This window comes from Chelonoidis abingdonii, chromosome 7 (assembly GCF_003597395.2).
Source record: "Chelonoidis abingdonii isolate Lonesome George chromosome 7, CheloAbing_2.0, whole genome shotgun sequence".
NCBI classification, from domain to species: Eukaryota; Metazoa; Chordata; order Testudines; family Testudinidae; genus Chelonoidis; species Chelonoidis abingdonii.
The window spans coordinates 26,115,725-26,143,423 of record NC_133775.1 but is presented as its reverse complement, the minus strand read 5'-3'; the positions used below and the strand labels follow the sequence as shown (position 1 = coordinate 26,143,423).

At 42.0% G+C, this 27,699-nt stretch overlaps 1 protein-coding gene across 2 annotated transcripts in view; it reads right to left on the bottom strand.

The window, feature by feature from the left end:
- Positions 1-27,699, bottom strand: part of GIPC2 (GIPC PDZ domain containing family member 2) — a 52,091-nt gene that overhangs the window by 14,210 nt on the left and 10,182 nt on the right. For both annotated transcript variants that reach the window (XM_032802478.2, XM_032802479.2), the window contains exons 2-3: positions 24,000-24,185; positions 14,588-14,768 (exon numbers count right to left, since the gene is read on the bottom strand). In XM_032802478.2, coding sequence (XP_032658369.1) covers positions 14,588-14,768; positions 24,000-24,185 — 367 coding nt within the window. The remainder of the gene's footprint in view (positions 1-14,587; positions 14,769-23,999; positions 24,186-27,699) is intronic.

Below are 27,699 nucleotides of genomic sequence, written 5' to 3'. Positions count from 1 at the left end.
TACTGCTCTACCAAAGTAGCCAGCTGAACCCCCCAGAGTCCTATTGCATCCTTCTACCATCCCATTAGATTCTGGGTGTGCTGTGGTGTGAGAATTGTGTGGATCATTAGAATCTAACAAATCTGTTTAAACACTGGATTCAAAATTTCTCCCTTGATCTGTGTGAAACTCACCCGGGACCTCAAATCTGGTAAAAATTCATTCACTAGGACTCCTAATACTGTTACAACTTCTTGATTTCTTATTGGATAAGCCTCAGGCCATTCTGTGAAGCAGTCCATAGCTGCCAGCCATTATTGATTACCAGATACCCCACAAGATACTGCTGCAAAGCAGCTCTCCCAGTTTTAGGGGGCCCTTCTTTATAGTGCAAGCATTGTATTTCCTGCACCAATTTTATAAACCCAGCCTGCATTCTACCCAAGAAATTCTCCTTTACCTTAGCTAAGGTTTCTGCAACCCCAAAATGTCCAGCAGTTTTAAAATCATGACATAACCTCAGAATCACCTTTTCTAATGTATCTGGTACAAATAGCTAGTACCTATATCCATCACCCAATAGTTTATCTCATCACCTGGGGTAATGAGAGCAGTAGAACCAAACTGTTAACCCTGTATATGATGGAAACCACTTCAAGCCAGAGGGTATGGCAACACCCCAGCATCCCTAGTTCCAGCACCTATGCCAGCTCCTATACAATATTTCATCTTTAAATTCCAAGTTTTCCTACTGTGTCCAGAAAGCTTTTACTGTGGTATTATGAGTTGACTCCACAGTTGCCAACTTTCAAGTGGTAAATAAGCACCCCGACTTTCACAATAAGAGAAAAATCAAGCTAATCCTATTTCAAAACAAGGCCAAAACAAGCCAATCCCTAAGAACCCCAAGCTCTATGTGATTAGATTCCCTGGCGTGCAGTCTGGGACTGTGGTGGGCCTGCTGTGCACTCCTGACTTGCTCCCATCCCTGGCCCCTGCTTGCCCCTTGCCCTTGCTTGCCCCCCCCCCGCCCTTGCTTGCTGTGATCCAGTCAAAAAAAGCAACAAGCTACAACAAGCAACAAGCCAAAAAACAACTCGCAAGCCAATTAAACCAAAACCAAGCCCAATTCCTGTGCTTTTTCATGAGTTTGTCATGTCTGGTTGACAGTACAGTCCAGGGTGGCTAAAATCAACTTTCCAGTTGATTTTTCCAATTACACACTACCCTGATAACAGAGTCATCTCTTTGGGAAGATTTTAGTTGCTCTGGGATCCATTCTGAGCCACCCATCGCCATTATTCTAGAGGATGAGCCAGGAGCATAGACACTTCTGCAAACTAGAAGTAAAGCAGCACACCCATCCTCCTCAGCAACTAACTCCTTGCTCTTCTCCGTGGGGTAGTGTTTGCAATTAGCCTCCCAACAAGGTCAACTGGACAAGACATCAGCATTAACATGCTTATGGCCAGGCCTGCGTGTATCTGTGAAATCATAGTACTGCAGTTCTCCAACTGCCTAGTAAGCTATCCCTCAGGACCCTTGAATCTAAAAAGTCATTGCAGGGAAGCATGCTCTGTCCTCACAAAACCCTCCTCCCATACAAATAGTGATGAAAACATTCTATAGATTTAATCATTGGAATGTAACCCAGGAATCAGTGGTGGCTCCAGGCACCAGCGCTCCAAGCATGTGCCTGAGCCAGCAAGCCGCGGGGGGCACCCTGCCGGTCCCTGCAAGGGTGGCCGTCAGGCTGCCTTCGGCGGCATGCTTGCGGGAGGTCTGCTGGTCCCGCAGCTTCGGCGCACCCACTGCCGTATTGCCACCGAATCCGTGGAACCAGTGGACCTCCCACAGTCAAGCCGCCAAATCCGTGGGACTGGGGACCTCCCACAGGCAAGCCGCCAAAGGTAGCCTGCCTGTCGTGCTTGGAGCAGCAAAAAAGCTACAGCTGCTCCTGCCAGGAATGCTTACAGTCATCTATGATGCAGTTTGTTTTAAAGGCTTAGCATATCGTCAGTATTCTTTTCTTCCTTAATCCTAATCTCTGATGCAATTCTGCTGTTTATAGGTTATATCCAAGCAAGCAAACAACTGAGTATACAAAGTATACAACAGAAAAATTTTATACAACTGAGGCCAGTGCTCAGCACCTCTGAGATTGCTGCATTAGTTATGAATGTAAAAAAAATTGCTTGAGCCCAGGCACCTCCTTCATTACAAATTAAGCACCGATTGAGGCGGATAGTGAGGAAGAAGGATCTCCAAACTTGCAACATGTACAGAATGAGGCTGGAGTTCCTCTTAGGTTTTGCAATAATTTCTCTCAAAACTCAGACTCCTGCAGCAAGAAGGTATCACCCTCTCAAGTCTCTGCAGTTCTTGTGTCAATATTGCCCCCAACCCAAAGCACTAGCATCTGTGTCCAATATGAAAGGGGTTTTGAAACATGTACAGGCTAAGAGCCTGATTCAACTCTGAAAATGCTACATCACGCTCTCCTGGCCAGTGAAGTGGCTTCCCTTTCTCATCCATCCTATGCAGTGGTTTTGCAATATTGGCAAACCCATAAATGATCCTTCTGTGACAGGAGAAGAGTCCTGTAAAACTTTACATATCTGAGTGTGTCTGGGAAGTTGGTAAGCTCTGTACAGCCTCTTTTGGTGGGTGGGGTGAAGGAGAGACAGTGGAAATTCCCTCCTCACCAATTGTGTGCCCAAAGTACATTGCCTCTTTTTGAAATAATTAACATTTCTTGGAGTTCAGTTTCAAATTGGCCACCTTCAGTTTAGTGCTCCCCCATCTCCCAAACTGAGAGAGAGAAGCTTTCACTAGACATCTTCAACAGTCTGTCCTGGCTAGCCTTAAATTTATAGGAGTCCTTCTTTTTGTGGCCAGATTTGTCATGGTACCAGCATTTAATTGAACTGTTTCCTTTAATTTTTGTATTATTGCCAATTTCCCTTGTTTTACCAACCAGATTTATCATCTGTTCTAATCATTCAATACAGTCTTGAGCCAAATTAGAATCCCCTCTATCATACATATTAGAAGCAGAGCTGTACTTACAGGACTCATGGTTAGGGCCCTACCAAATTCACAGCCATGAAAACACATAATGGACCGTGAAATCTGGTCTTTTGCGTACTTTTACCCTATACTATACTGATTTCACAGGGGAGTCCAGCATTTCTCAATTTGGGGGTCCTGATCCAAAAGGGAGTTGCAGGGGGGTCACAGTATTGCCACTCTTAATTCTGCGCTGCCTTCAGAGCTAAGTGGCTGGGAAGTGGTGGCTGTTGGCTGGGCGCCTCGCTCTGAAGGCAGCACCCCGCCAGCAGCAGCACAGAAGTAAGGGTTCTAATACCATACCATATCACCCTTACTTCTGTGCTGCTTCCTTCAGAGCTGGGAGGATCTGCTGACTGAGGGCCCAGCTCTGCTACTGGTGGTGGCTCTACCTTCAGAGCTGGGCTCCCGGCCAGCAGCCCCCGCTCTCCAGTTGCCCATCTCTGACAGCAGCACCGTCGTCAGCAGCGCCTAACAATAACCTTGCAAAACCCCACCCCACAACTCCTTTTTGGGTCCGGACCCCTACAATTACAACACTGTGAAATTTCAGATTTAAATATCCGAAATAATAAAATTTACAATTTTTTAAATCTTCTGACTGTGAAATTGACCAAAATGTACCATGAATTTGGTAGGACCCTACTCATGGTGACCAGCTTCCATCTTCCTCACTAGCAGCTGCTTCCTCTTCTGGTACATAATTGCAAGAAAAGAGGCAAGTTCTGTGGCAAACTCCACAGTCTCTTGGAGTCTTTGGCTCCTTTCACTGATCTTGAACTGCAAGTCCAAGTCCAGCTGACCACCTATAACAGGGATTGGCAACTTTGGCACATGGCCCATTAGAGAAATCTGCTGGCGGGCCAGGACGGTTAGTTTACCTGCAACATCCGCAGGTTCAGCCAATCGCAGCTCCCACTGGCTGCGGTTCACCATTCCAGGCCAAACGGGGGGACTTGAAGCAGCGGCCAGCACATCCCTCAGCCCACACCACTTCCCGCAACCCCCATTGGCCTGGAACAGCAAACCATAACCAGTGGGTGCTGCAACTGGCCAAACCTGTGGATGCTGCAGGTAAACAAACCATCCCAGCCGCCAGCGGATTTCCCTGATGAGCCGCATGCCTCTTAGACGTGGCATGTCTCAGCCTCACAGTGGCACTGCCACTTAGGATAGAAATTTATCTGTAAGGTTGGTAGCATTGTTCTGATCTGTCAACTCATAAGCAGCTGAACTGGCCTTAATCTGTTGACTGATATGGGTGTCACAGAGCTGATTGTACAAAAAATGGACTCCCTATCTTCTTAATCTGGAAATACTCTCTCCACCAGTTCATTCCTTTGTTTGATGGGAGCTAGGAGAACATGCTGAAAAAGTATTCCAACAGCTTAAAATTCAGAACTGCCAAACTCTGGCCCATTATCACTGTCTTGTTCTTCTTCTGTTTTATTCCTGATTCATGTGGAGTCTGTTTTAAATTGTTAATTAAGAGTCACTTGCAGTCTGTCCATGTGCTATCAGCTGCAAGACTGAAGCAGCTGTGCCATAATTGTAGCAGACTAATGCTTTATAGACTGATACTGTTTCAGGTATGAATGTTACATTAGCTTTGCTTTTTAATGTTTATATTATAAGAAAATGTACTTGACAAATCTTAACTCTGAGTTAATGAAGGTTCTGTGTTTCGGAATATCTATATACACACAAAATATGATACAGTATATATACACAGCATTAGTTCTGTGTTAAATTAGTTCATTACAGGTACAGCACTTAGTTCAATGCTGCACATATACTATATTTATGACAAAATAAAATAGAAAAACACTGTCTCTGAGCTAGCTAGAAATCCAAATTAGGAGAAGATAAAGTATCTATCTAATCTCAAAATAAATACTGTATATTGAGAGTAGGTGGCAGTGTAGGCTTACACTAGCCTTTTGTTTCTGGAAACTTAAGTATAGCATTCAGGTCACAAGTAAAAATGGTACTCTGACTCCTAGTCTTCATTTAGGCATACTACAGACTTTTCCACAACTCATAATCTATTTAAGAAAGTCTCAGAAATGAATAGCAGGGAGTTTACAGGTCTGAACTGCATATAGAATTGTCTCACAGAACCTTTCATGAACACCAAATCCATTCACTAACTTTATATTACACATTGTAAAATATTAAATGACTGTTTCAAATGAGATTGAACTATCCAGAACAGTGAATTTTAATTTTTTAATTACTGTAAAAATAATTTTACAAACATTCTGAATAAATGTTGATGCATCACACTACACAATTTCCAGATAACACTTTGTGACGTTATCTGATTAAAATATGACCATATAGATAATTGTTGCACCCACTGTTATATATTTGCAGCAAATATTGCACAAAGGTTGTCAAGTAAGATGTCTATGAAAAGGTTACGATTTGCTGGTTATGATTATGCTATCTGTATGCATGTATCATTTTTGTATTTACAGTTGTAAGTATTGGCTCTATACCTGGATTTCAAATGTTTGCTCCTGGGGTAACACCCATGAAGTAATCAACCAGATATGCCATGTAAGATATCTGCAAAAAATGTTATAATTTGCCAGATGTGATAATCTTTTTTAAATGTTTGTATCACCTTTGTATTATGAGTTATAGATATGTATGTGTGTCTGTATTTCAAACTTGTGCTATGCTTCTGGGAGACACCCCCAGACAGTTTGGCATCAGCACTGCCAAGCCTGCTTGATGGCCCATTAAGGACCATCAGCTACAAAACTTACTCATTGAGAGAAGGCAGATACACCTTAAGACTCAGCAAGGCATGCAGGGACATGCCCATGGACAGAACTCTAAGGCTTCCAAGCCATGTGCTGGGCAGCTTGTGTTTGGAACAAAGGAAGCACAGGCTGCATGGCAAAAGACTACAAAAAGCAGCTGCATCTTCTCCATTTGGTCTTCAATCCTGCTTCTTACCTCTCGAGGAGCTTTGCAACAGACTGAAGCGCTGAACGATGGACTGAATGACCCATCCAAGCTGTGGATGTACTCCAGAGACTTGACTTAAGCCAGCGGTTTATTGCATCACTGCTGTAAGCCTGAGCCAAGAACTTTGCCATTACTGTAACTGATTCCTTTAACCAATTTTAACTCTCACCTTTCTTTCTTTTTATAAACCTTTAGATTTTAGTTATTAAGAATTGGCTGTAGCATGTATTTGGGTAAGATCTGAAACATTTGTTAACCTGGGAGGTAATGCGTCCAATCTTTTGGGATTAGTAGAATCTTTTCTTTTATACGATGAAATAAGATTTTAAAAAAATTTCATCATATTTGATGTATGTACCTGGATGGAGGACTGAGGCTGGATCACTTTAAGGGAACTGTGTTGTTGGACTTCTGAATAACCAGGAAGGTAATAAAGAAGCTGTTGTATACTGGCTTGGTAAATCTCGGTATTGGAATATCCAATAGCTTTATGGGAATTGTCCGCCCCATTCTTTGCAGTTCACCTTAATTGAGTGACCATAGTTGGCCCCCACTAGGACCCCAGTCACACATTTATTACTAAGAAATCCTTTCTTCAGTTATTAAAAATCTGTCTGTTTCAAGATCAATTATTTCAGCATATGACTGAGCTAATAAAAGATAATAAGATATAGTTAAAAAAAAAAAAAAGGCATTTGGTGTCTATCTAGAAAGTAATCCAAAATGTATTTTACTCTTCTTTACAGAAGTTTTTAAAAAGTCTTGTATTACTTTAATAAGCTGCATTACTTTAATTCTTTCCACTGGGAGCTTTACACCGTCACTTTATGCCTGCCTTTTCATCCATGCTATTATATGCTCATGCATAGGGAAAACACAACAACTTGGTTATCAATTTTAAGAAAAACAGCCTATTTGCATATTCTCTTGAAAACTGCTTCATAAAATTAGTGACCAGTGTTCCTAAGGGATGCATTATTCACTTTAGCACTATTACTCATGTACTGTATTATATGAGGAACTAAAGTGGAAAAATACAGAATTGGGTGGGGTTGTAAGAAGTTGTAATATAATTAAAATATAATTCCAAATGCAAAAGTAGAGTCATAGTACCCAGGAATTTTATAGTCTAAAGCCTCTAAAATTGATCATTATCCTTCCAGAATTATTCCTCAAAAGAATTCCCTGTCCATGACATTTTCTTAATAATCTTGCTTTTAAAAAGATGAATCTTCAGTATTTTACATTCATTTTATTCAGATGGGTCCCATTTGGTTTCTTTATTAGTCTATAGAGTCAGATTATGTGAGGAGAATTTCTACTTCCTTTCAAATTTAAAATTTACTTTTCAAAACACTAATTTTACTTTATCTCATTTTAATAAACTGATGCTGTACAGTCTCTAATACTCACATTTGTTTAACCCTCTGTATAGTTTTTGTGCTCATGGTGCAGTAACAAGGGGGAAGTTAAATTCTCTTTAACAAGAAACATTTCAAATTCTCATTCCTGACAAAGAATACACCTACATTAGCTCTACCACCAGTAGTATCTTTACTCATGATTTGACATGAGGTTGTGACTCAGACCACATGCCTACCCAAGGGAGAGCAAGAACCCCTTTCTTACTCAGGCTACCTGTTTCCTAGCTTACTGCTTCTCCTGAGCAGCACTCCTGGATGGGGAAAGGGGGCACAGTGGTGGGGAAATGAGCAGACCTCTTGGGTCCATCATACCCCTACTAACTAGCCAGAATAACTGAGCCAGGGTGTGTGTGTTTATGGGGGAAGAGGAGATGCAGCTGGTAAATTCTTCTTCTTCCCTCATCCCCTGGGAGTAAGGAGTAAGCAGGCAAGACACTAAGGGTATGGCTACATTTGGAATTTGGAAGTGTAAGTGTGGTTGGAGCGGCAGCGCTGGAGAGCTCTCCCAGCACTGCACGTAAACCACATCCTCTACGAGTGTAGCGTGCAGCACTGGGAGCCACGCTCCCAGCGCTGCCGCCCTGATTACACTGACGCTTTACAGTGCTGTATCTTGCAGCGCTCGGGGGTGTTTTTGCAGCGCTGTAAAGTGTGAGTGTAACCATACCATAAGGGTATGGCTACACTTGCAGCTGTAGCGCGCTTTAAGTTAAACCAGCCTTTGGAGAGCACACTAGGGAAAGCACTCCAGTCTGTCCACAGTGAGAGCTGAAAGCGCACTGGCGTGGCAACATTTGTAGCACTTGCAGTTGCATTGGGAGTGGTGCATTATGGGTAGATATCCCAGCATTAAAGTGGCTGCAACATGCTTTTCAAATGGCGGGGAGAAGTGTGGCAGGAAGTGTGGGTGGAGAGAGAGTGGGTTTTTGGGGTGCTGAGAGTGTGTCAGCACGCTGCCTTGTAAGTTCTGACCTCCCTCCTTCCCCCACCCCCTCTCACTCACTGAAAGCAAACAGCAGCTGTTTGGTTTTTTCTCATAGACTAGATAAGCAGCCGCTCACTGAAATGGACCCCAGCCACCCACCTCCCCTCGCTGCCCCCTCTCTCTTCAAGCAAACGCTAGGTGTCGGCACTCCAAACGGAGCCCCCCTGCCTGTCTCTCACTCATTCAAAGCAAACAGTAGCTGTGTTTGTTTTTTTTATAAGCAGCCACTGAAACGGAGCTTTAAAATGGCACTTCCGCGTCTGAAGTTCACAAAGACAAGAGAGGACGCTTCAGTTAAAAGGATTATGGGGAGCTTCTGGAGGTCAATCAGTGCGTAATAACGTTACTCCCCTGTCATGGTATGACCCCCACTCTGAACCTTAGCGTCCAAAAGATGGGGTACCAGCATGAATTCCTCTAAGCTTAATTACCAGCTTAGATCTGATAGGCTGCCACCAGCCAGGACTTTCAGTGCCTGGTACACTCTGGTCCCCCCAAAACCTTCCCAGGGACCCCCAAGACCCAAACCCCTTGAGTCTCACAACAAAGGGAAATAACTCATTCCCCCTCCCTCCTTTCTTCCTCCCAGATCCTCCCCTCCCTGGGTACACTAGGAGATTACTGTGATTCAAACTCCTTGAATCTTAAAACAGAGAGGAATGTCACCTTCCCCCTTCCTCTTTTCCCCTCACCAAGAGGCAATACAGATTCAAGCTCCGTGAATCTGAAACACAGAGGAATTCCACCTTCCCCCCTCCCTTCCCTCCTTTCTCCCACCAGTTCCCTGGTGAGTACAGACTCAATTCCCTTGAGCCTTAAAAAGGGAAGAAATCAATCAGGTCTTTTAAAAAAAGAAAAGCTTTTAATAAAAGAAAGAAAAAGTAAAAATTGTCTCTGTAATCAAGATGGTAAATGTTATAGGGTCTTTCAGCTTATAGACACTAGAGAGAAGCCTCCCCCCCAGTACAAATACAAATTAAAATCCTTCCAGCAATATACACATTTGCAAATAGAGAAAACTATCAAAGACTAAAACCGCCTTATCTACCTAGTACTTACTATTCTGAACATATAAGAGCCTGTATCAGAGAGATTGGAGAGAAACCTGGTTGCACATCTGGTCACTGTCAGAACCCAGAGAGAACAACGGATAAACAAACAACACAAAACAAAGACTTCCCTCCACCGAGATTTGAAACTATCTTGTCTCCTGATTGGTCCTCTGGTCAGGTGTTCCAGGTTCACTGCTTGTAACTCTTTACAGGTAAAAGAGACACTAACCCTTAACTATCTGTTTATGACATCCCCGTTTACGCTGGAGCAGCAGCGTCCCACCCAATACACAACAGCCGTTAATCCTCTCGTGGAGGTGGAGTACCAGGAATGCTCCAGCCAGGGAATCAGAGCACTCTGCGTGCCTTGCCAGTGTGGACGGGGAGTAAGGTAGAGCGTTCTGGGAGGCTTTATTGCGGTATAAAGTAAAGTGAAGCCAAGGCCTCTGATGTGACTCCCAGTCACCATGCCTTCTGCAGCTATTCTTGAAGTGATGCAGCTTAAACACTTCCCCTTGCTCAGGGATATGCCTAAAGTTCCAGGCTAGCTCCATGTGGTAAGGACTTAGGCTATGTTGACAATTTTTTCTACATATTGGAGCTATATGTTCTTTTAAAAAACAGAAACAAATGGGCTGTGGTGAATATAATTCCATTTGCGATTTATATCTCCTTAAAATCCTCCATAAACTAATTTCCTAATACAATAATTCAAAGAAACACATTATCTATATAGGACACACAACATTTTTACATATTGAGAGGAGGAGGGGAAAGCGTGCCCTCTCCAAGTAACAACATCTGCTAGTATCCCCATGTCTAGAGCAAGAAGTATCCTAGAGATTAGTGCATCCCTATTGCACTAATAATTTTGAATATCAAAATCAATTGTTTCCATGTTGCCATTTGCAACATGTTCTATATTCTTAGCACCACTATTAAGTACATATGTGCAATATTAACAAATATATATATTTGTTAAATATATATTTTTTTTTAGAGGTAATACCCCTACCTCTCTTACGATGCTGTAGCATCAAGCTTAAAAAAAACACACTTCCAGTTTCTTTCATTCTGTCTAATTACTGCAGTTATTCTGACACCAAGTGTCCACACTGGTGCATTACAGTCTTCCTAGATTGGTCACAGATTACAATGACTTGGAAAACAAATATTTCAACTTGCTGCTGAAATCGGAGGCATTGGTGGAGAACCCAGAATTCAGGGTGCATATGCCAATGGTTATCAATGATCTGTCGACATTTTATTTTGAATTATTTACTATTATGGAAAAATATCATATAGAAAATTTATGGGGAAATCTTGAATAAAATAATGGAAATAAAAACTAGAAAATAATTTTTAAATGTTCAGCTACAAGTATACTGTTTAATTTTCAATGGCTTGTTAAAATATAATACATAGATGATTAGTGATATAAATAATTCTCTCATAAAGAGCCACTGCTCCCTCCTTGCATGGGCAGAGATGGGTTAATAGCCTTTCATGAATTGTCACATGCTTTCCTCACATCCCACAGATGCTTGCCATGGGGTGAGGGATGCACACAGAGAGATAGCAGGGTACAGGCAGACCAAGGTAAACAGGTACACTAGAGAATCTCAGGGTATGGCTACGCTTTGAAGTGTGAGTGTGGTCGGAGCGCCAGCGCTGGGAGAGAGCTCTCCCAGCGCTGCACGTAAACCACATCCTCTACGGGTGTAGCTTGCAGCGCTGGGAGCTCGGCACTGATTACACTGAGGCTTTACAGCGCTGTATCTTGCAGCGCTCAGGGGGGTGTTTTTTCACATCCCTGAGCGCGAAAGTTGCAGCACTGTAAAGTGCCAGTGTAGCTATACCCTCAGTCTCTGCTTCTATTATCTTTTCTGTAGCAAACATATACATTGTGGAACCCTAACCCTTTTAAATAGGCTCAAAGGCTGGTATCGGTATGGAAACCATGACAGCACAGCTTAACCTTACTGCATTCCCAAGGACCTGGAAGGGCAATCGGGGGAATCCTGAACCAGTGCAAGAATCACAAAGTCTCTGTGTAGATACTATCAGTGTGTTCTGTAAAACAACCCCGGTACCCATTCTGCATGTGTGTGGGGCGGTGGATGGGCAGGATGATGAGTTTGGGGGCAAGCACCTAATGGGACTGACGTGACCCAGCCTACGGTGATCTGCACTGCTGACAAACTTTCAGAAAGCACTCACCATTCCAGATACAATGCTCAGAGGAGCTGAATGCAAGAAGCATTCATTCATTATGGTATAGAAGGGTTCAGCTTTCTCAGGAAGGACACGCAGGGAAAAATGGAGGAGGTGTTGCCTTATATATAAAAAATGTATATATTTGGACTGAGGTTGAGATCGAAACAGGAGGCAGACTTGTTGAAAGTCTCTCAGTAAGCATAAAAGGGGTAAAAAACAAGGGTGATGTCATGGTAGGGGTCTACTACAGACCACCAAACTAGGAAGAAGAGGTGGCTGAGGCTTTTTATAAACAACTAACAAAAGCATCCAAAGCACAGGACTTGGTGGTGTTGGGGGACTTCCAACTATTCAGACATCTGTTGGGAAAATAATACAGCAGGGCACAGATTATCCAGCAAGTTCTTGGAATGTATTGGAGACAATTTTTTATTTCAGAAGGTAGAGAAAGCTAATAGGGGAGATGCTGTTCTAGATTTGATTCTGACAAATAGGGAGGAATTGGTTGAGAATTTCAAAGTGGAAGGCAGCTTGAGTGAAACTGATCCTGAAATGGTAGAGTTCATGATTCTAAGGAATGGTAGTAGGGAGAACAGCAAAACAAAGACAATGGATTTCAAGAAAGCAGACTTTAGCAAACTCAGGGAGCTGATAGGTAAAATCCCATGGGAAGCAAGTCTAAGAGAAAAAACAATTGAAGACAGTTGGCAGTTTTTCAAAGAGACATGATTAAGGGCAAAGAGCAAACTATTCCATATGAAGTATGGCAGGAGACCACCCTGGCTTAACCAGGAGATCTTCAGTGATCTAAAAAATTTTTAAAGTCCTACAAAAGTGGAAACTAGGTCACATTACAAAGGATGAATATAAATACCACAAGTACGTAAGGGAAATATTAGAAAGGCGAAGGCACAAACCGAGATCAAACTAGCTAGAGACATAAAGGATAACAAGAAAACATTCTACGAATACATTAAAAGCAAAAGGAAGACCAAGGACAGGTTACGGGAAAAAACAATAACAGAAAATGTGGTAATGGCAGAGGTGTTTAATGACTTCTTTGTTTCGATTTTCACCAGGAAGGTTGGTAGTGATTGGACCTGGGTGGTGATTAAACCCGCACTCCGAACCCCCTTCCATACCTCAACCCCTTGCCCCAGTCCAGAGTCCCCTCCCACATCCAAACTCCCTCCCAGATCCTGCACCCCGCATCCCTCCAACACCCTGCCCCAGCCCTGAGCTTGCCCCCCCACCGCACTCCAAACCCCTCATCCAAGGCCCCACCCCAGAGCCTACATCTCCAGCCAGAGTCCACAGCCCCTCCTGCACTCCAAAAGCCTTGACCCCAGGCCAGAGCTCCCTCCTGCGCCTCAAACCCAGCCCCACCCCAGAGCCTGCACCCTCAGCTGGAGTCCTCACCTCCTCAGTACCCTAACCCCTTGCCCCCGCCCAGAGCTCTTTCCTGCACCCTCTTTCCTGCACTCTCATTTCTGGCCCCACCTGGAGCCCATACCCCCAGCCCATATCCCCCTACATACACACACACCAACCCTCTGCCCCAACCTGATCCCTCTCCTGCATCCCAAGCCCCTGATCTCCAGCCTCACCACAGACCCACACCCCCAGCCAGAGTCTTCACACACCCCGCACCACAACCCCCTACCTGGTGAAAGTGAGTGAGGGAGTGGGGATGGAGTGAGCAGGGGCCTGGCCTTGGGGACAGGGCAGGGAAGGAGGCAGGCAGGGATATTTGGTTTTGTGTGATTAGAAAGTTGGCAACCTTACTAGGGAGGCTGTGGAATCTCCATCATTGGAGATTTTTAAGAGCAGGTTAGACAAACACCTGTCGGGACAGTCTAGATAATACTTAGACCCGTCATGAGTGCAGGGGACTGGACTAGATGACCTCTCAAGGTCGCTTCCAGTCCTATGATTCTATGACTTCCATTTTCAGGAAGATCAAGGAAGCAACCTACATTTAATAAAAATAGCCACAGAGACCCACACATTGAATTGATTTAGTTTAGGGTCACTCTGGGCACAAGAGAAAGTCACTCGCTACATGTATACAGAGCACTAGACTACAGTTGTGTCTTGTTCAAACCCATCACTATACATGAAACATAGAAAAGATTCTGTGTTTTTGGGTTTTTTGCTAATTTTTACCCCCAAAATTCCTAGGTTTTACAAAAACTATTATTTTACAAATACAATTTTCACCTGAATTTTAGACCACTCAAATATGTGAAAATACTGGTTATGTTAAGAAAATCCAGTACATTAGGTAGATGTGTTTATGTTAATAATAAATTAGCATAAGTGTTAATACGAGGCTGTCAATTAAAGTTAGGCAATGCAGAGGAAATGTGCATGTGTTAAGGTACAGTTCATGAAATAAACCACAGTATTAAACTGCCTTTACTTCCAATACTCTTACTTTTCTTTATTTGTTGCATATTTTTCTGTTCTCCATTCTTCCAGTAGTAACACTGATATTTACCTAGAATACTGTCAAGTCAATTTTTTGCACTGATTTTCACCCATTGTAATAAACACTGATAAATTCCAAGGAAATTTGCAAGAAAATAAAAACTGAAAATGAATATAGCTCACAAATCAAATGAAACTGAACTATAGTTATAGTGAAACTTGAGCAAAAGACCACCTCCCAGAGGTAGCGTCTTAACATCTTAAGGTACCTTCAAGGTTTCCAGTTCAACTTTGTTTTCCTATAGTTTAAAAACAACACACTTCAACTCCTCTAGGCAACTAGGTTACCTAGGATAAATTTCACTGTGTTTGAAACAAAACAAAACAAAACAATGCAGGCATGGTATTTCAATTTTCAGTTACAAGGGGTGGACAGTATGCATGTCACTCACCGAATGCTTTCATAGGCTCTATCAATGTTAGTTTAAATGTCTGACCCTTCTCCAGTCCTTTTAAAAGGTTGGCAACTTCATAATGACGACAACCCACCAAATTTTTTCCATTTATAGATTCTATATGATCACCCACGCATATCATTTTGATTTGGTCGACAAGGCTGCCTTCTTTAATATGCTGTCAGATAAAAAAGCATTTATATTAGTTAGAAACAAAATTGTGGAAAAATAAACAGGTTGCACCTAATTCACTGCTGCTACAGATGAGTGAAACTCTAATGATATCAGTATAGTTGCACCTATTATTCTAACAGTGAATTCAGAACAGGAGGTTCTCATGTACCATGCCTTGACAAGCATTCAAAAATTATTTAATATGCATTTAATATAAAATTGCATTTAGATGTGGCATAAAATGCATTTTGAAATCTGCTTTAGAAATAAACTGAACTTTAAGTAGATGTTGGATTATTAAAAGGTTTTGTACTATAAACAGTATGTTTAAAATTGCCACACATCTCTCAGAACACCATATGTTCTCACACTTCCAGTGCACCCCACAGACACACATTACAGTATTTCCACTGAGATAACAATGAAGTTATGAAATCTATGTTCTTAATGGGACATCTCATGGAAAACAAAACATCTAAAATTTATAAAATGTCTTTTATAACAGAACTTAGTATTTTTTTCATCTTATGGTGAATGAATTATAGAAGATAGAAAATCCCAAAGGATGTAAAGATGTCTAGCATTTGCATTATCAGAACATTTTAGGGGCAGAATTTAGAACTAAAAATTGAAATTTCAATTTTTATATGAATTAAAAATATATTGTAGTATTAATTTTTCTATGCATGAATCCCATCTTTCATTCCCTTACTTCGGTGGAGAAACTATAACATAATAATATAATTTATTCCTATCTTTTCCTGAAACACATACTATTTCAGTGAGAACTGAGTTTATTTTCAATAAATCCATTCATCCAGCTTACAAGACGATATAGGAAATAAAATATCATTGTCTACTATTTTAACACCTACCCTAGCAGACAGTGGTGCCAATGGGGGACAATTTTCCTCCCCCAAGGTTTTCATGGAACCGGGAGCCACTTATAAGCAGTGGTCCCATACTAAATCAGCATGGCTGCTGTCGGGGCAGTTCAGAGAATCACTTGCGCTGTGTGGTTGAAATGCCACTGAAATTTGACCCAGACGCTTGACCATACAGATGGAGTGTCAGCTAGGACACATTTCAACAAGTGGCATTGTGACCTGGCGCATGGGGTCACAACACAACTCAAATTTAGCCCAGCTGCCCCTCCATCCAGATAAAAGGGCGACTAGGCGAAAGGGTGTTGAGACCTGGTGCACGTGGAGTTTGTCCCAGTGAAGTACAGGAGGATCTGCCGAGAACTCAACTCATGCATTATGTGGGTGGAGAGGGGTGACTCATCAGCTGAGGCAGACTCAGGGTCCCTGCTAGGGTGGGAAGGAGGGGGGGATAAACAGGAATGGGGTCCCTGCCAGGGAGGACAGGGACTGAAATTCCTCGCCCCCCCCCCCCCCAAAAATATGTGAACTGGAGCAACTGCTAGGAGCATAACTGTCTCAAAAGCCTGCTTCCAGTTTGTGTGCCTGTGTCTGAGCAAGACAGTGGAAAACTTGGTAATATATGGTGTTCTGCAAGACGTGGCAATTTTAAACTTCCTACAGAGTTTAACTCTTATAGCACAAATCATTTTTAAATCTAGATTAAAGCCAATTGGAAGACTTTGTTGGAGGGGTGGGGAGTGGGGGGGAAGGAAGGCGTGTTTTACACATAAGGAATCAGGCCCAAAATGCTGCAACACACATTCCTGTTATAAAGTGCAAGGTGTATCTAGCAAACAGCAGTGAAATCTCATTAAATTCAATCCCCACTTAGTTTCTTCACTTAAGCAGGTGTTCTTATTATCAGGGTACAAATTAAGCATTGCTGACTGGAAACATGTATGTGGTACTTCAAACCAACTTTTGTATTCCAGGCTAATTATAACAACTTTCTGGTGGGCTGTCAAAAGAAAGCAGGGCTATGCTAGACACAGCCACTGAGATCCAATGCTTAATTTTCAAATGGTTTACTGTCCATTTTAAAGGGTAAGTCATGCATTTTCAATGCAGAACACAGGGAATTAATTACACTGTTCCAGTTTATGATAATCAGTTTTGCACACCTATAACTTCATACATCATACTATAACAATGTACTCCTTAGCATTTACAAAAAGTTCTCTTCCCCAAGGGATAACTCATGGACAATTAGTTTCACTCCAGAATATATCTTCCCATTTAGCTATAAATCCCTTAAAAGTAGGACTTTATAATAGAATTGGTGACAGACTGTTGAATACAGCTTTGCAAAAGTGACATAATACTGAATTTAAATTAATGCTTCTATTATAAAGCAGAACTTTAGATTTTAAAACAAAAGAACCACTGTTTTCAACTGCACCCATAAAATCTGACCATGCTATCAACTATTTTAGAAACTTACCCTTTTAAACACAGAGCAGTCAGTAGTTATAAGCAGGAAGTGATTATAACTATCAACAGATTACCTAGTACAACAGAGCTCATTAATTTCTAATGGAATACTAAATCAGTTCAAATGAAAGGAAAAGCTCTAATGACAAAAGCTATTCCCCTAAATGCAGCTCTTTATTCAACTATGTCTGAAACTGTCACTAAAGCTTTCTATCTGACTGGGAACAAAGTGCACTAAAAGATACAGCTTGTGCCTTTTGGAGACTTGTCTCTCCACCTACCCACTTTCTCCATTATTTAATACACTCATTGACCAAATAATTAATCTTCTTCCTATCATGGCTGACTCCAATTTAAAACTTTCTCAGGGATTGTTATTATTGTATTGATTAGATGACATAGTATTTGTGACGATGTGGTTCTGGCGGGACCCAGCTGAGAGCGCCAATTCAGGACCAATTGCTCAAACAGGGCAGTCACAGCCCTAGGCTGGGGTTTTTCCACCTCTAAGGCAAACCAAACCAGCCAGACAAAAATGACTTCGGTTTCACTCCACTGGCTAACCACAAGTCACATAAGCAATTTCCTTAGACACTCCAGTCTTCCAGTATCACCACCAGTGCCACCCGTCCTGGGGATGATGTTATGAAAACAACACCCCAGTAAAAGAAAAAGATTCTCTCGATCCAAAGGACAAGCCCCAGACCCAGGGTCAATATACACATCAGATCTTACCACAAATCATGCTGGTGCCAATCCTTTAGAATCTAAAATCTAAAGATTATTCATAAAAGGAAAAAAAAAGAGATGAGAGCTAGAATTTGGTTAAATTGAACAATTACATACAGTAATGCAAAGTTCTTGGTCAGGCTTGTTAGCAGTGATGGAGTAAACTGCAGGTTTAAATCAGTCTCTCTGGAGAACATCCCCAGTTGGGATGGGTCATCAGTCCCTTGTGTAGAGCTTCAGCTTGTAGCAAAGTCCCTCCAGAGGTAAGAAGCAGGACTGAAGACAAGATGGAGATGAGGCCTCCGCTTATATAGGCTTTCAGGTGTAGAACACTCCTTTGTCCTACTGTGGAAAGTTACAGCAAAAAATGGAGTTTGCAGTCACATGGGCCAGTTTCTGCACACTCTGTTGAGTCACAAGGTGTATTCGCCTCCTCTCAATGGGTCAATTGTGTAGGTGATGGTCCTTAATGGGCCATCAAGCAGGCTAAGCTGAGCTGACACCAGCTTGTCTGGGGTGTCTCCCAGAACTGCAGCACCAATTTGAAATACAGACAGCATACAGCCAATATTCATAACTTCAACTACAAAAATGATACAGACATACAGACAGCATAATCGTAACCAGTAACCCGTAACCTGGTCTTAGACACCTTATATGACCCCCTTTACATAAGATTTGGTGCCACTACAGGACCTTGGTTGCAACCCATGTTCTATATGGTCCCAGTTTATATCAATAACGTCACAGTATTAAAAACACTGGCAGCCACAGAAGTTTTATCTACACTAGGGGCCCCACTGTTGTTGCCACAGTTGGAGCTGAACAGGTGCTAGCAACAGTGGAAAATATTTGTCAAAAATCCCAAGTGCAACTTACAAATGTAAATCTGTTTTTGTTACATAACTGCACTCAAAAACAAAACAATGTAAAACTTCAGAGCCTACAAGTCCACTCAGTCCTACTTCTTGTTCAGCCAAGTGTTAAGACAAACAAGCTAATCTACATTCACAGCAGATAATGCTGCCTTCTTATTTGCAGTGTCACCAGAAAGTGAGAACAGGAATCTGCATGGCACTTTTGTAGTTGGCATTGCAAGGTGTTTACGTGCCAGATATGCTAAACATTTGTATGCCCCTTCATGCTTTGGCCACCATTCCAGAGGACATGCTTCCATGGTGATGATGCTTGTTAAAAAATAATGTATTAATTAAATTTGTGATTAAACAACTTGGGGGAGAATTTTATGTCCCCTGTTCTGTTTTACCCGCATTCTGCCATATATTTCAAGTTATTGCAGTCTCAGATGATGAGCTAGCACATGTTGTTCAGTTTAAGAACACTTTCACTCCAGATTTTACAAAACGCAAAGAAAGTACCAATGTGAGATTTCTAAGGATAGATACAACACTCGACCCAAGGTTTAAGAATCTGAAGTGTCTTCCAAAATCTGAGAGGAATGAGGTGTGGAGCATGCTTTCAGAAGTCTTAGAAGAGCAACACTCCAATGTGAAAACTATAGAACCAGAACCACCAAAAAAGAAAATCAAGCTTTTACTGGTGGCATCTGACTCAGATAATGAAAGTGAACACATCGGTCTGCACTGCTTTGGTTTGTTATTGAGCAGAGCCCATCATCAGCATGGACGCATGTCCCCTGGAGTAGTGGTTGAAGCGGGAAGGGACACACTATTTTTAGCGCATCTGGTTTGTAAATATCTTGTGATGCTGGCTACAATAGTGTCATGAGAATGCTTGTTCTCACTTTCAGATGACATTGTAAACAAGAAGCGGACAATCATTACCTCCTGCAAATGTAAACAAATTTGTTTGTCTGAGCAATTGGCTGAACAAGAAGTAGGACTGAGTGGACTTGATTAGGGGTATGGAATGGCTTCCATACCAGAGGGAAAGAACAGAACAGGTAATCATCAAGTGATCCATTCCCTGTCTTCTGTTCCAGCTTTTGCCAAACAGAGGCTAGGGGACACCATCCCAGAGGGAAGAACAGAACAGGTAATCATCAAGTGATCCATTCCCTGTCTTCTGTTCCAGCTTTTGCCAAACAGAGGGCTAGGGACACCATCCAAACTGTGGAACTCTTTTGCCAGAGGATGTTGTGAAGGCCAAGACTATAACAGAGTTCAAAAAAACTAGATTAGATAAGTTCAAGGGAGGATCAGGTCCATCAATGGCTATTAGCCAGGATGGGCAGGGATGGTGTCCCTAGCCTCTGTTTGCCAAAGTTGGGAATGGGCGACAGGGAATGGATCACTTGATGATTCCCTTTTCTGTTCATTCCTCTGGGGCACCTGGCATTGGCCACTGTTGGAAGACAGGATATTGGGCTAGATGGACCTTTGTTCTGACCCAGTATGGCCGTTCTTATGTATATAATTCTACATTTGTAAGTTCAACTTTCATGATAAAGAGACTGCACTACAGCACTTGTATTAGGTGAACTGAAAAATACTATTTCTTTTGTTTTTTTTACAGTGCAAATACTTGTAATCAAAAATAAATGTAAAGTGAGCACTGTACACTTTGTATTCTGTGTTGTAATTGAAATCAATATATTCGAAAATGTAGAAAATATCCAAAATATTTAAATAAATGCAGCAGAGAGTCCTGTGGCACTTTTTAGACTAACAGACGTTTTGGAGCATGAGCTTTCGTGGGTGAATACCCACTTGCATCCGACAAAGTGGGTATTCACCTACGAAAGCTCATGGTACAAAACGTCTGTTAGTCTATAAGGTGCCACAGGACCCTTTGCTGCTTTTACAGATCCAGACTAACACGGCTACCCCTCTGATATTTAAATAAATGATATTCTATTATCAAAGGTGCAATTAATTGCAATGAATTTGTTTAATCACTTGACAGCCCTAAAAATAACTTTTCAGAAGTGTATTGAACCCAGGACAGAGCTTTCTTGGGTTTATAATGTTGCAAGCACTGCTCATATTCTTCCAATACCAGAGGATTCTCTCCTCCTAAAACCAGGTCCCAGAGTAGGCCAATATGCAACAGTTTGGTGAGACTGCACTTTTCTATAATGACTGCTATCTTTAGTTCCAGAATATAAACTGTAATTTTGTTTAAATAAGTATCTAGCTGTCAAGGCTGCAAAGAAAACCTTCCAAATGTGAGATGAAGGAAAATGATGCAGTAGTGTCTGCCTGAGTCTGCAGACAGCTGAAATGAGAGCTGTGTCAAGTGAAAATTGCTACCATTCAGCTCAATAGGATGTTAAACTCTGAAATATAATCAGTTTTTGACATTTAAATGTCAGCACTGTTAGCCATTTTGGTGCTTTTCAAAGAACAAGAGAAAGCAGAGCTGTAAGGTGTGGTCTACATGCATTTTTTGTTCCAGTATAACAGGTTTTCGACCTGGCCAGAGCACAGTCGACATGGTGTTTGCTGTCAGACAAATACAAGAGAAGTGCATTGAACAGAATATGTACTGTGTGCTGTCTTCAGAGATCTGACGAAGGCATTTGATGCCATCAACAGGGAAGCCCTTTGGACTATTCTAACACAACTTGGCAGCCCAAGAAAATTTGTCCAGATTATACGCCTTTTTCATGACAGCATGACAGGCGAAGTATTGTCTGATGGAGCCACATCAGCCCCCTTTAACATCACCAACGGCGTGAAACAAGGATGTGTTCTCGCTCCTGTCTTATTTAACCTGTTCTTTGCATGTGTCCTCAACCATGCAATGAAAGATCTGGATCAAGGTATATATCTGAAATACCGACACGATGGTTCACTTTTTGACCTCTATCGCCTGAATGCAAAGACTAAGACAGCGCAGAAACTCCTTCTTGAGGCACTCTTTGCCGATGACTGTGCCTTCATGGCTCACACTGAAAATGATCTTCAGTGCATTGTCAACAAGTTTGCTGAGGCCTCACAACTTTTCGGACTAACTATCAGCCTTGGAAAGACAGAAGTTCTCCATCAACCTGCACCTGTATCAAATGCTTCTGTCCCAAATATCTCCATTGACGGCACTCAGCTTAAAGTAGTGGAGAACTTTAAATACCTGGGTAGTGTCATATCCAGTGATGGATCACTGGATAATGAGATCAACGCATGAATATCCAAAGCAAGCCAGGCACTTGGCTGTCTGTGTGTCAAAGTTTTAAACCACCACAACATCCAGATGTTAACAAAACTGCTTGTGTACAGAGCTGTTGTTCTTCCATCTCTTTGGTACGGATGCGAAACATGGACACTATATAGGCATCAGATCAAGCAGCTCGAAGCATTCCACATGCGCTGCCTCCGCAACATCATGAAGATCCACTGGCAAGACAAAGTGTCCAATCTTAAGGTCCTCGAGAGGGCTCAGATGACAAGCATCGAAATGATGATCATGAAGTCACAGCTACGTTGGATCGGTCATGTTAGCCACATGGATGCCAACAGAATCCCCCACCAGCTTCTGTATGGTGAGCTCTCCCAGGGCATCTGGCATATAGGTCGTCCGCGGAAACGTTACAAGGACACCATGAAAGCCAATCTGCAGTACAGCAATATCAAACCTAGGGACCTTGAGGACGCGACCAGCGACAGAACACAGTGGCGTGCAGCAGTCAGGAATACCTGCATTGCCTTTGAGGAAGACCGCTACCAGCATCTACAAGAGGCACGTGAACAACGTCACAGAGCACCAGCAGCGCACAATCCACTGACCGCGAACTTCCCATGTACTATCTGCAGCAAAATGTGCACCTCTAGAATTGGCTTGTATACTCATCAGAGGGCATACCATGAGACCAACAATAGATGATCTGCACAGATTTGTCATCATCGGATCGATGGACTACCAAGACTTATACCTGTACAATCTAGCATACAGAAATAAGCTATACTGAGGTCTGGTCTACATTTTACATCTATATTGATATAACTACTTCACTCAGGGCTATGAAAAATCCGCACGGCTGAGCAACATAGTTATACTGATTTAACACCACCACCCCGCCCCTCCATGTAGACAGCACTATGGTAACAGGAAAGCTTTTCTCACTGACATAGCTATCACTTCTCAGGGATGTGGATTAACTATACTGACAGGAGAGCTCTCTCCTGTTGGTGTAGAACATCTTCATTAAAGCACTACAGCAGTGCAGCTGCGCTGATGCAGTGTTTTAAAGTATAGACGCACCCTGATATAACCACATTCATACCAGTATAACTGCACGCAACTAAGGGGGTTGCGCTGCTTTAACTATACTGGTACAGTTAAAAGTATACAGTTTTTGCGTAAACAAGGTGTTGGTGTATTATGAAGATCTACACAATCTACTGTGAATAGCAGCTCATTTTTATGACACGAACAAGCAGGATTTAGAGAGTTGGTGGATCATGGGAGAATACTATCACTTTTTTTTTTTTCTCCAATCTGCCCCCAACCTACAGTAATCCCTGTGATTGGCACTTTTCTTCACATGCTACCAGCCAAGCAGAGAGGGGAGTATCATTCCCAGGAGTGCTGGAAGAGTGGACCTTTAAAACATTCTTCTTAAAACATTTGGGGGGGGGGGGGGGAATCTGTCCACATACATCCAAAAGAGCAAAGTGGAAGTGCTAGGAATTTTAAGCGTCGAAGTGTTGACACTAGGAAATTCAAAGTTTTGTTGAGAATTCAGTGTTCATATTTTACAAAATTCATTGTAGGCTTTGAACTGAACAGCCAGTGATCAAAAAAATCTCTCTCTAGACAATCTTCCACTCTTCACAGCTGCACTCCAATTAACTTTGCTAATGCACGTAGAATAACTGCAGAAACAGGATAAAGAGGGACAGTGCAATGAAGGCAAGTTTAATGCAGTGGAAGGGCACTATGTGTGCTGTGGACAGGCTTTAAGAGTGACAGAAATTTAGGATAACTTCACTGTCACTTGAGTGAGCAGTTGCCCTATCATCAACTTCTCAAGCACTTAAGAAAGTTGTGAAAAGGTTAGAAATAGAGTAATAACTAAAAATCTAAGGGCTCTCTCAACACAGGATTGCCTGCTGCTTTTCTTTAATTGTGGTGAATGTTCAGTCATCAAAAGAGCTCCAGTTCTAGAGGATTACTTAAAACCATAAAACTTAAGAATATTAGATATAAAAGATTCTGTTAAAATTTACCTTTATGAAGGCATAGCCCGTTCCATTGTCTGTAATGGTAAGCCCAAGAGAATCCTCAGATTTAAGAACATCCACTTCTTTTTTTGGTCCCTTTACGTGGGCAAATATGAAATCTTCAAGACCAATCTGCCCTCCTAAGAGGTTGTCCATATCAATTTTGTGCGTATTCAAAGTGCAAAATATGATCTATACAGAAGGAAAAACAAATCAATTACATTTGAGTTTTAAAATATTACGTCAGCCATTAGGATAGGAAAATAAATGGTGCAAAGAATTTTGTTTTCCTGAATTTGAATTACCCATGAGTTTGGAGCAAAAAATCCTTTGTGGTCTTAAGTGATGACCCCCATTTTCTGTCCAGCCATCAATGCTAAAGACCCTATTCCCATCCACTCATATGACAAGAAAAATACTAAATAGCACAAATTCTGCAGAGAAGAAATAGCAGGGTGCAGGGGAGAAGGTACATATTATCCAGTACCTTAGCTCACAGCTTAAGACTCAGACACCTCTTGGTACCAACTGGTAGAGGGTACAGGAGTTGCACAGGGTCTTAAAGGGATTTCCTGGGTCAGATATATGCATAATAGTTCATCAAAGAGTGACATGTAAGGTCTCTACCAAGACATGGTAGTCCACTTTACATCACAATCATTGAAAAATGTATGTATGTACAGAGAATATTTAAGTTATGTATCTACACTGAAAATAACATTCTTAAGATCTTGGAGTTAAGGCAGGTCACGAGGAGGTAACATGCCTCTGACAGGTCCCTTTCAGGGAGCAGGTAACAGACACTAATCTCCCTATCTGGCCATTTGCGTATTGTCTGCCTCACAATGGAGGCCTATTTGCATACTAAACCAGGTCCCAGTTGAAAGGCTGCAAAATCTACAACAGAAAATCTAAAGGAATAAACAAAGCAGCAGAGGGGTATCCTGTTTATGAATAAAGACAAAAGGATAGGACTTGTATATCTTGGGAGGCAAAAGAACACATTGGGTCCTTCACCTAGGAGACAAGCTGACAGCATGTTTCATGAAAAGCGGAATCACAGCAAAGCCTGACTGTGAATTACTATGAGGACTTTGGTTGAGCCACACTCTACAAGACATAAGAGTATCTAATTAATTTAGACTAGGTTCTTGAATGTGTGTTATGATTTTATTTTATATATCACCATGTGTTTGCAATACTTCTAACTTGCTATTACTTGAATCTCTACACTCTGTTACATAAACTTATGTTTATATTGAAATCAAGTATATCTAAGCGCTGTGTGTTGAACAGAGAGGTGACCTAAGTTCTGACTGGTAAACTGGGCTGTGCTGTTTCTTTGAAATCAGCAAATCTGGACATTCCAGGCTGATGTTTGGATGGCTTGATGGTTGGAGTGTGCCAATCTCTAACCTGTCGATAGGCAGCAGGGCCTGCAAGACCTAGAGAGGAATGCTTTGTTGCCAATACCCAGGGGAGTTGGACAGCTGACCCCTGGCAGGTACAGACAAGGCTAAGGGCAAGTGATAGCAAGGTACCTCGCAAGCCCAGGCACTGCTGGGAAACATCACAAGCTACCTTTCCTCTCCCTAATCTCTGTTAAGAGGCTATCCTCCATGTGGCCCAGAGGCATGACCAAGGCGAATGAATCTGGGGAGATCAGCAGCAGCTTGAAGTGGTTTCCTGAGCACAGATCTTGCTTATTTCGCACTCTGTTTCCACCATCAACCCAGCTCCCCTGTCAAAGCTTATAGCAACCAGGAGAGAAGAGAGTCCAGATTGCAGGCCCAAGTAGTAAGATTCCCAAACTGTTTGCCTCCTGGAAGAGGTTTTCTGTTCAGAACATTGTGGATGTTGGGTTGATGGTGGTGAATTCCCTCCACGCCCTATTTTTTACATCCTTCTACACAACTACAGCACAAAATTTCAAAAAAATTGTTATGCCCCAATCAGACAATTTCAGAATACACCTTTTGCCAGCAGAACTCTCAATACCTCACTGTCCACTTCACCTCCCACAGGTCTTTTTGTATATCACGGTGGTCTGTGGGGCTGGTGCAAATGGTGGGAGTATTTATGGTGCTCCCCAATGAAACTGTAGACAGAAGAAACTCAGTGTCCAATCAGAGTAACTCTGGAGGGAACCAATGGCTTAAAATCATTACCTCTTGTTCCCTAGAGCAATCTGAACATCAGCTTCCAATAGCATATAGTACTTCAAAGCAGAAAAGTGGATAGAAAATCATATCCTTTGTCTTTTGCTAATATTAATACATATTTTTGTTTGAATAGTGATATAAGCATGCGAGAATTTGCAGAGCCACTCCCCCTGAGGCAAACAGGTTCCACACCTCAGCGGGAGAATGAGCTGAACAGTGCTAACTAACTAGGAAAGATTTTTCTGCAATACCACTACATTAAATCGTAAACAAGTCTTTCTCAGAATTATGGTGGATATTTTTGGGGCAGCGTAGAGGGTTGTTTCTCCAGAAACTTGTCCACCATATAAAGCTGACCTTTAGCTTTCTTCTCAAACAAAACAGACACTGTTGAACAAAACATTTCTGGGGCAATCTTTTTGCTGTGAGAAGCAACATTAAGGACCTTGAATTAGTTTTCATTTTGTACTATTACAATATCAAGACATTTTCAAAACATACATAACAGAGTGTTAACAACCAGCAGCCTGCAGAATAGTATACATAATGTAGCAAAGTCAGAAAAATTATCTTTGTTTCTTCATGGAAAGAAGAATGCACATTTATTCATAGCATGCATTGATTATCTAGTCAGTCATTGAAATATGCCACAGTTTAAAGAGAACAGCAGCCTTTGCTTGAGAGGATGTGGTTCAAAGAAACCGCTACGCCTGTTCAAGAAAAACCTTTGATCTCCCTGTCACAGGGTGGTCCCCTGTAGTCCTCTCTCACCTTAAGTGTAGACCACACCCACTCTAGTTCTCCTTCACCCCCACCATGTGTCCTTATACTGTTCCAGCAGGCTCACCCCCATCCCTCAGATTCTGGAGGACGGGGACAATACTAACAGCAGCCACCTCTGCCTTTCTTCAGCCTCTTAGTTCCCTCCTCCTCCAGGGCTTCCTTCCTCTCCATTTATTGGCTCCCTGCTGCTGGGGTTGCCTCTCCCCTCTAATTAGCCCTTCAGTATAGCACCACTGGTTAATTGATCCTCTAATTAGATCCCAATTAATCTATAGTGGCGAGGAATTTGAATAACAATAGGATATTGAGTCAGCTCCTGACTCAGCACCCTTGTTGCACTCCCATTAACTTTGAAGTGCCTGGAAAAAATCTGGTAGCAGCTCTTTGGGTCAGTCTGGTTTTGATTTCACTTATGCCAGTGTAAATCAGGAATAACTCTAGTAAATCAGCCAAATTAAATTGTGAGAACAGAAGCAGGTGCCTAACCTGTTACTCAGCACTGAGGTTGTGCATGAGTTCAGATCAACTCAAAAAATGAAAGGCACATACTGCCAGGCTATATAAAGAATTTAATTACTGGGAGTCCCAGACTTAAAAAAAGCCTATGCAACATTTGGTATGAGTCCTCTGTCTTCACATCTTAAGAATATATTTCCTAATTTGAAATCAGTTTAGGAGGTAGAGATAAGGCTCATTAACCATTGAATAGGCATTTTATTATAGTGTTAAGGTGGTGAGTGGGAGAAACAAAAAATGATCTT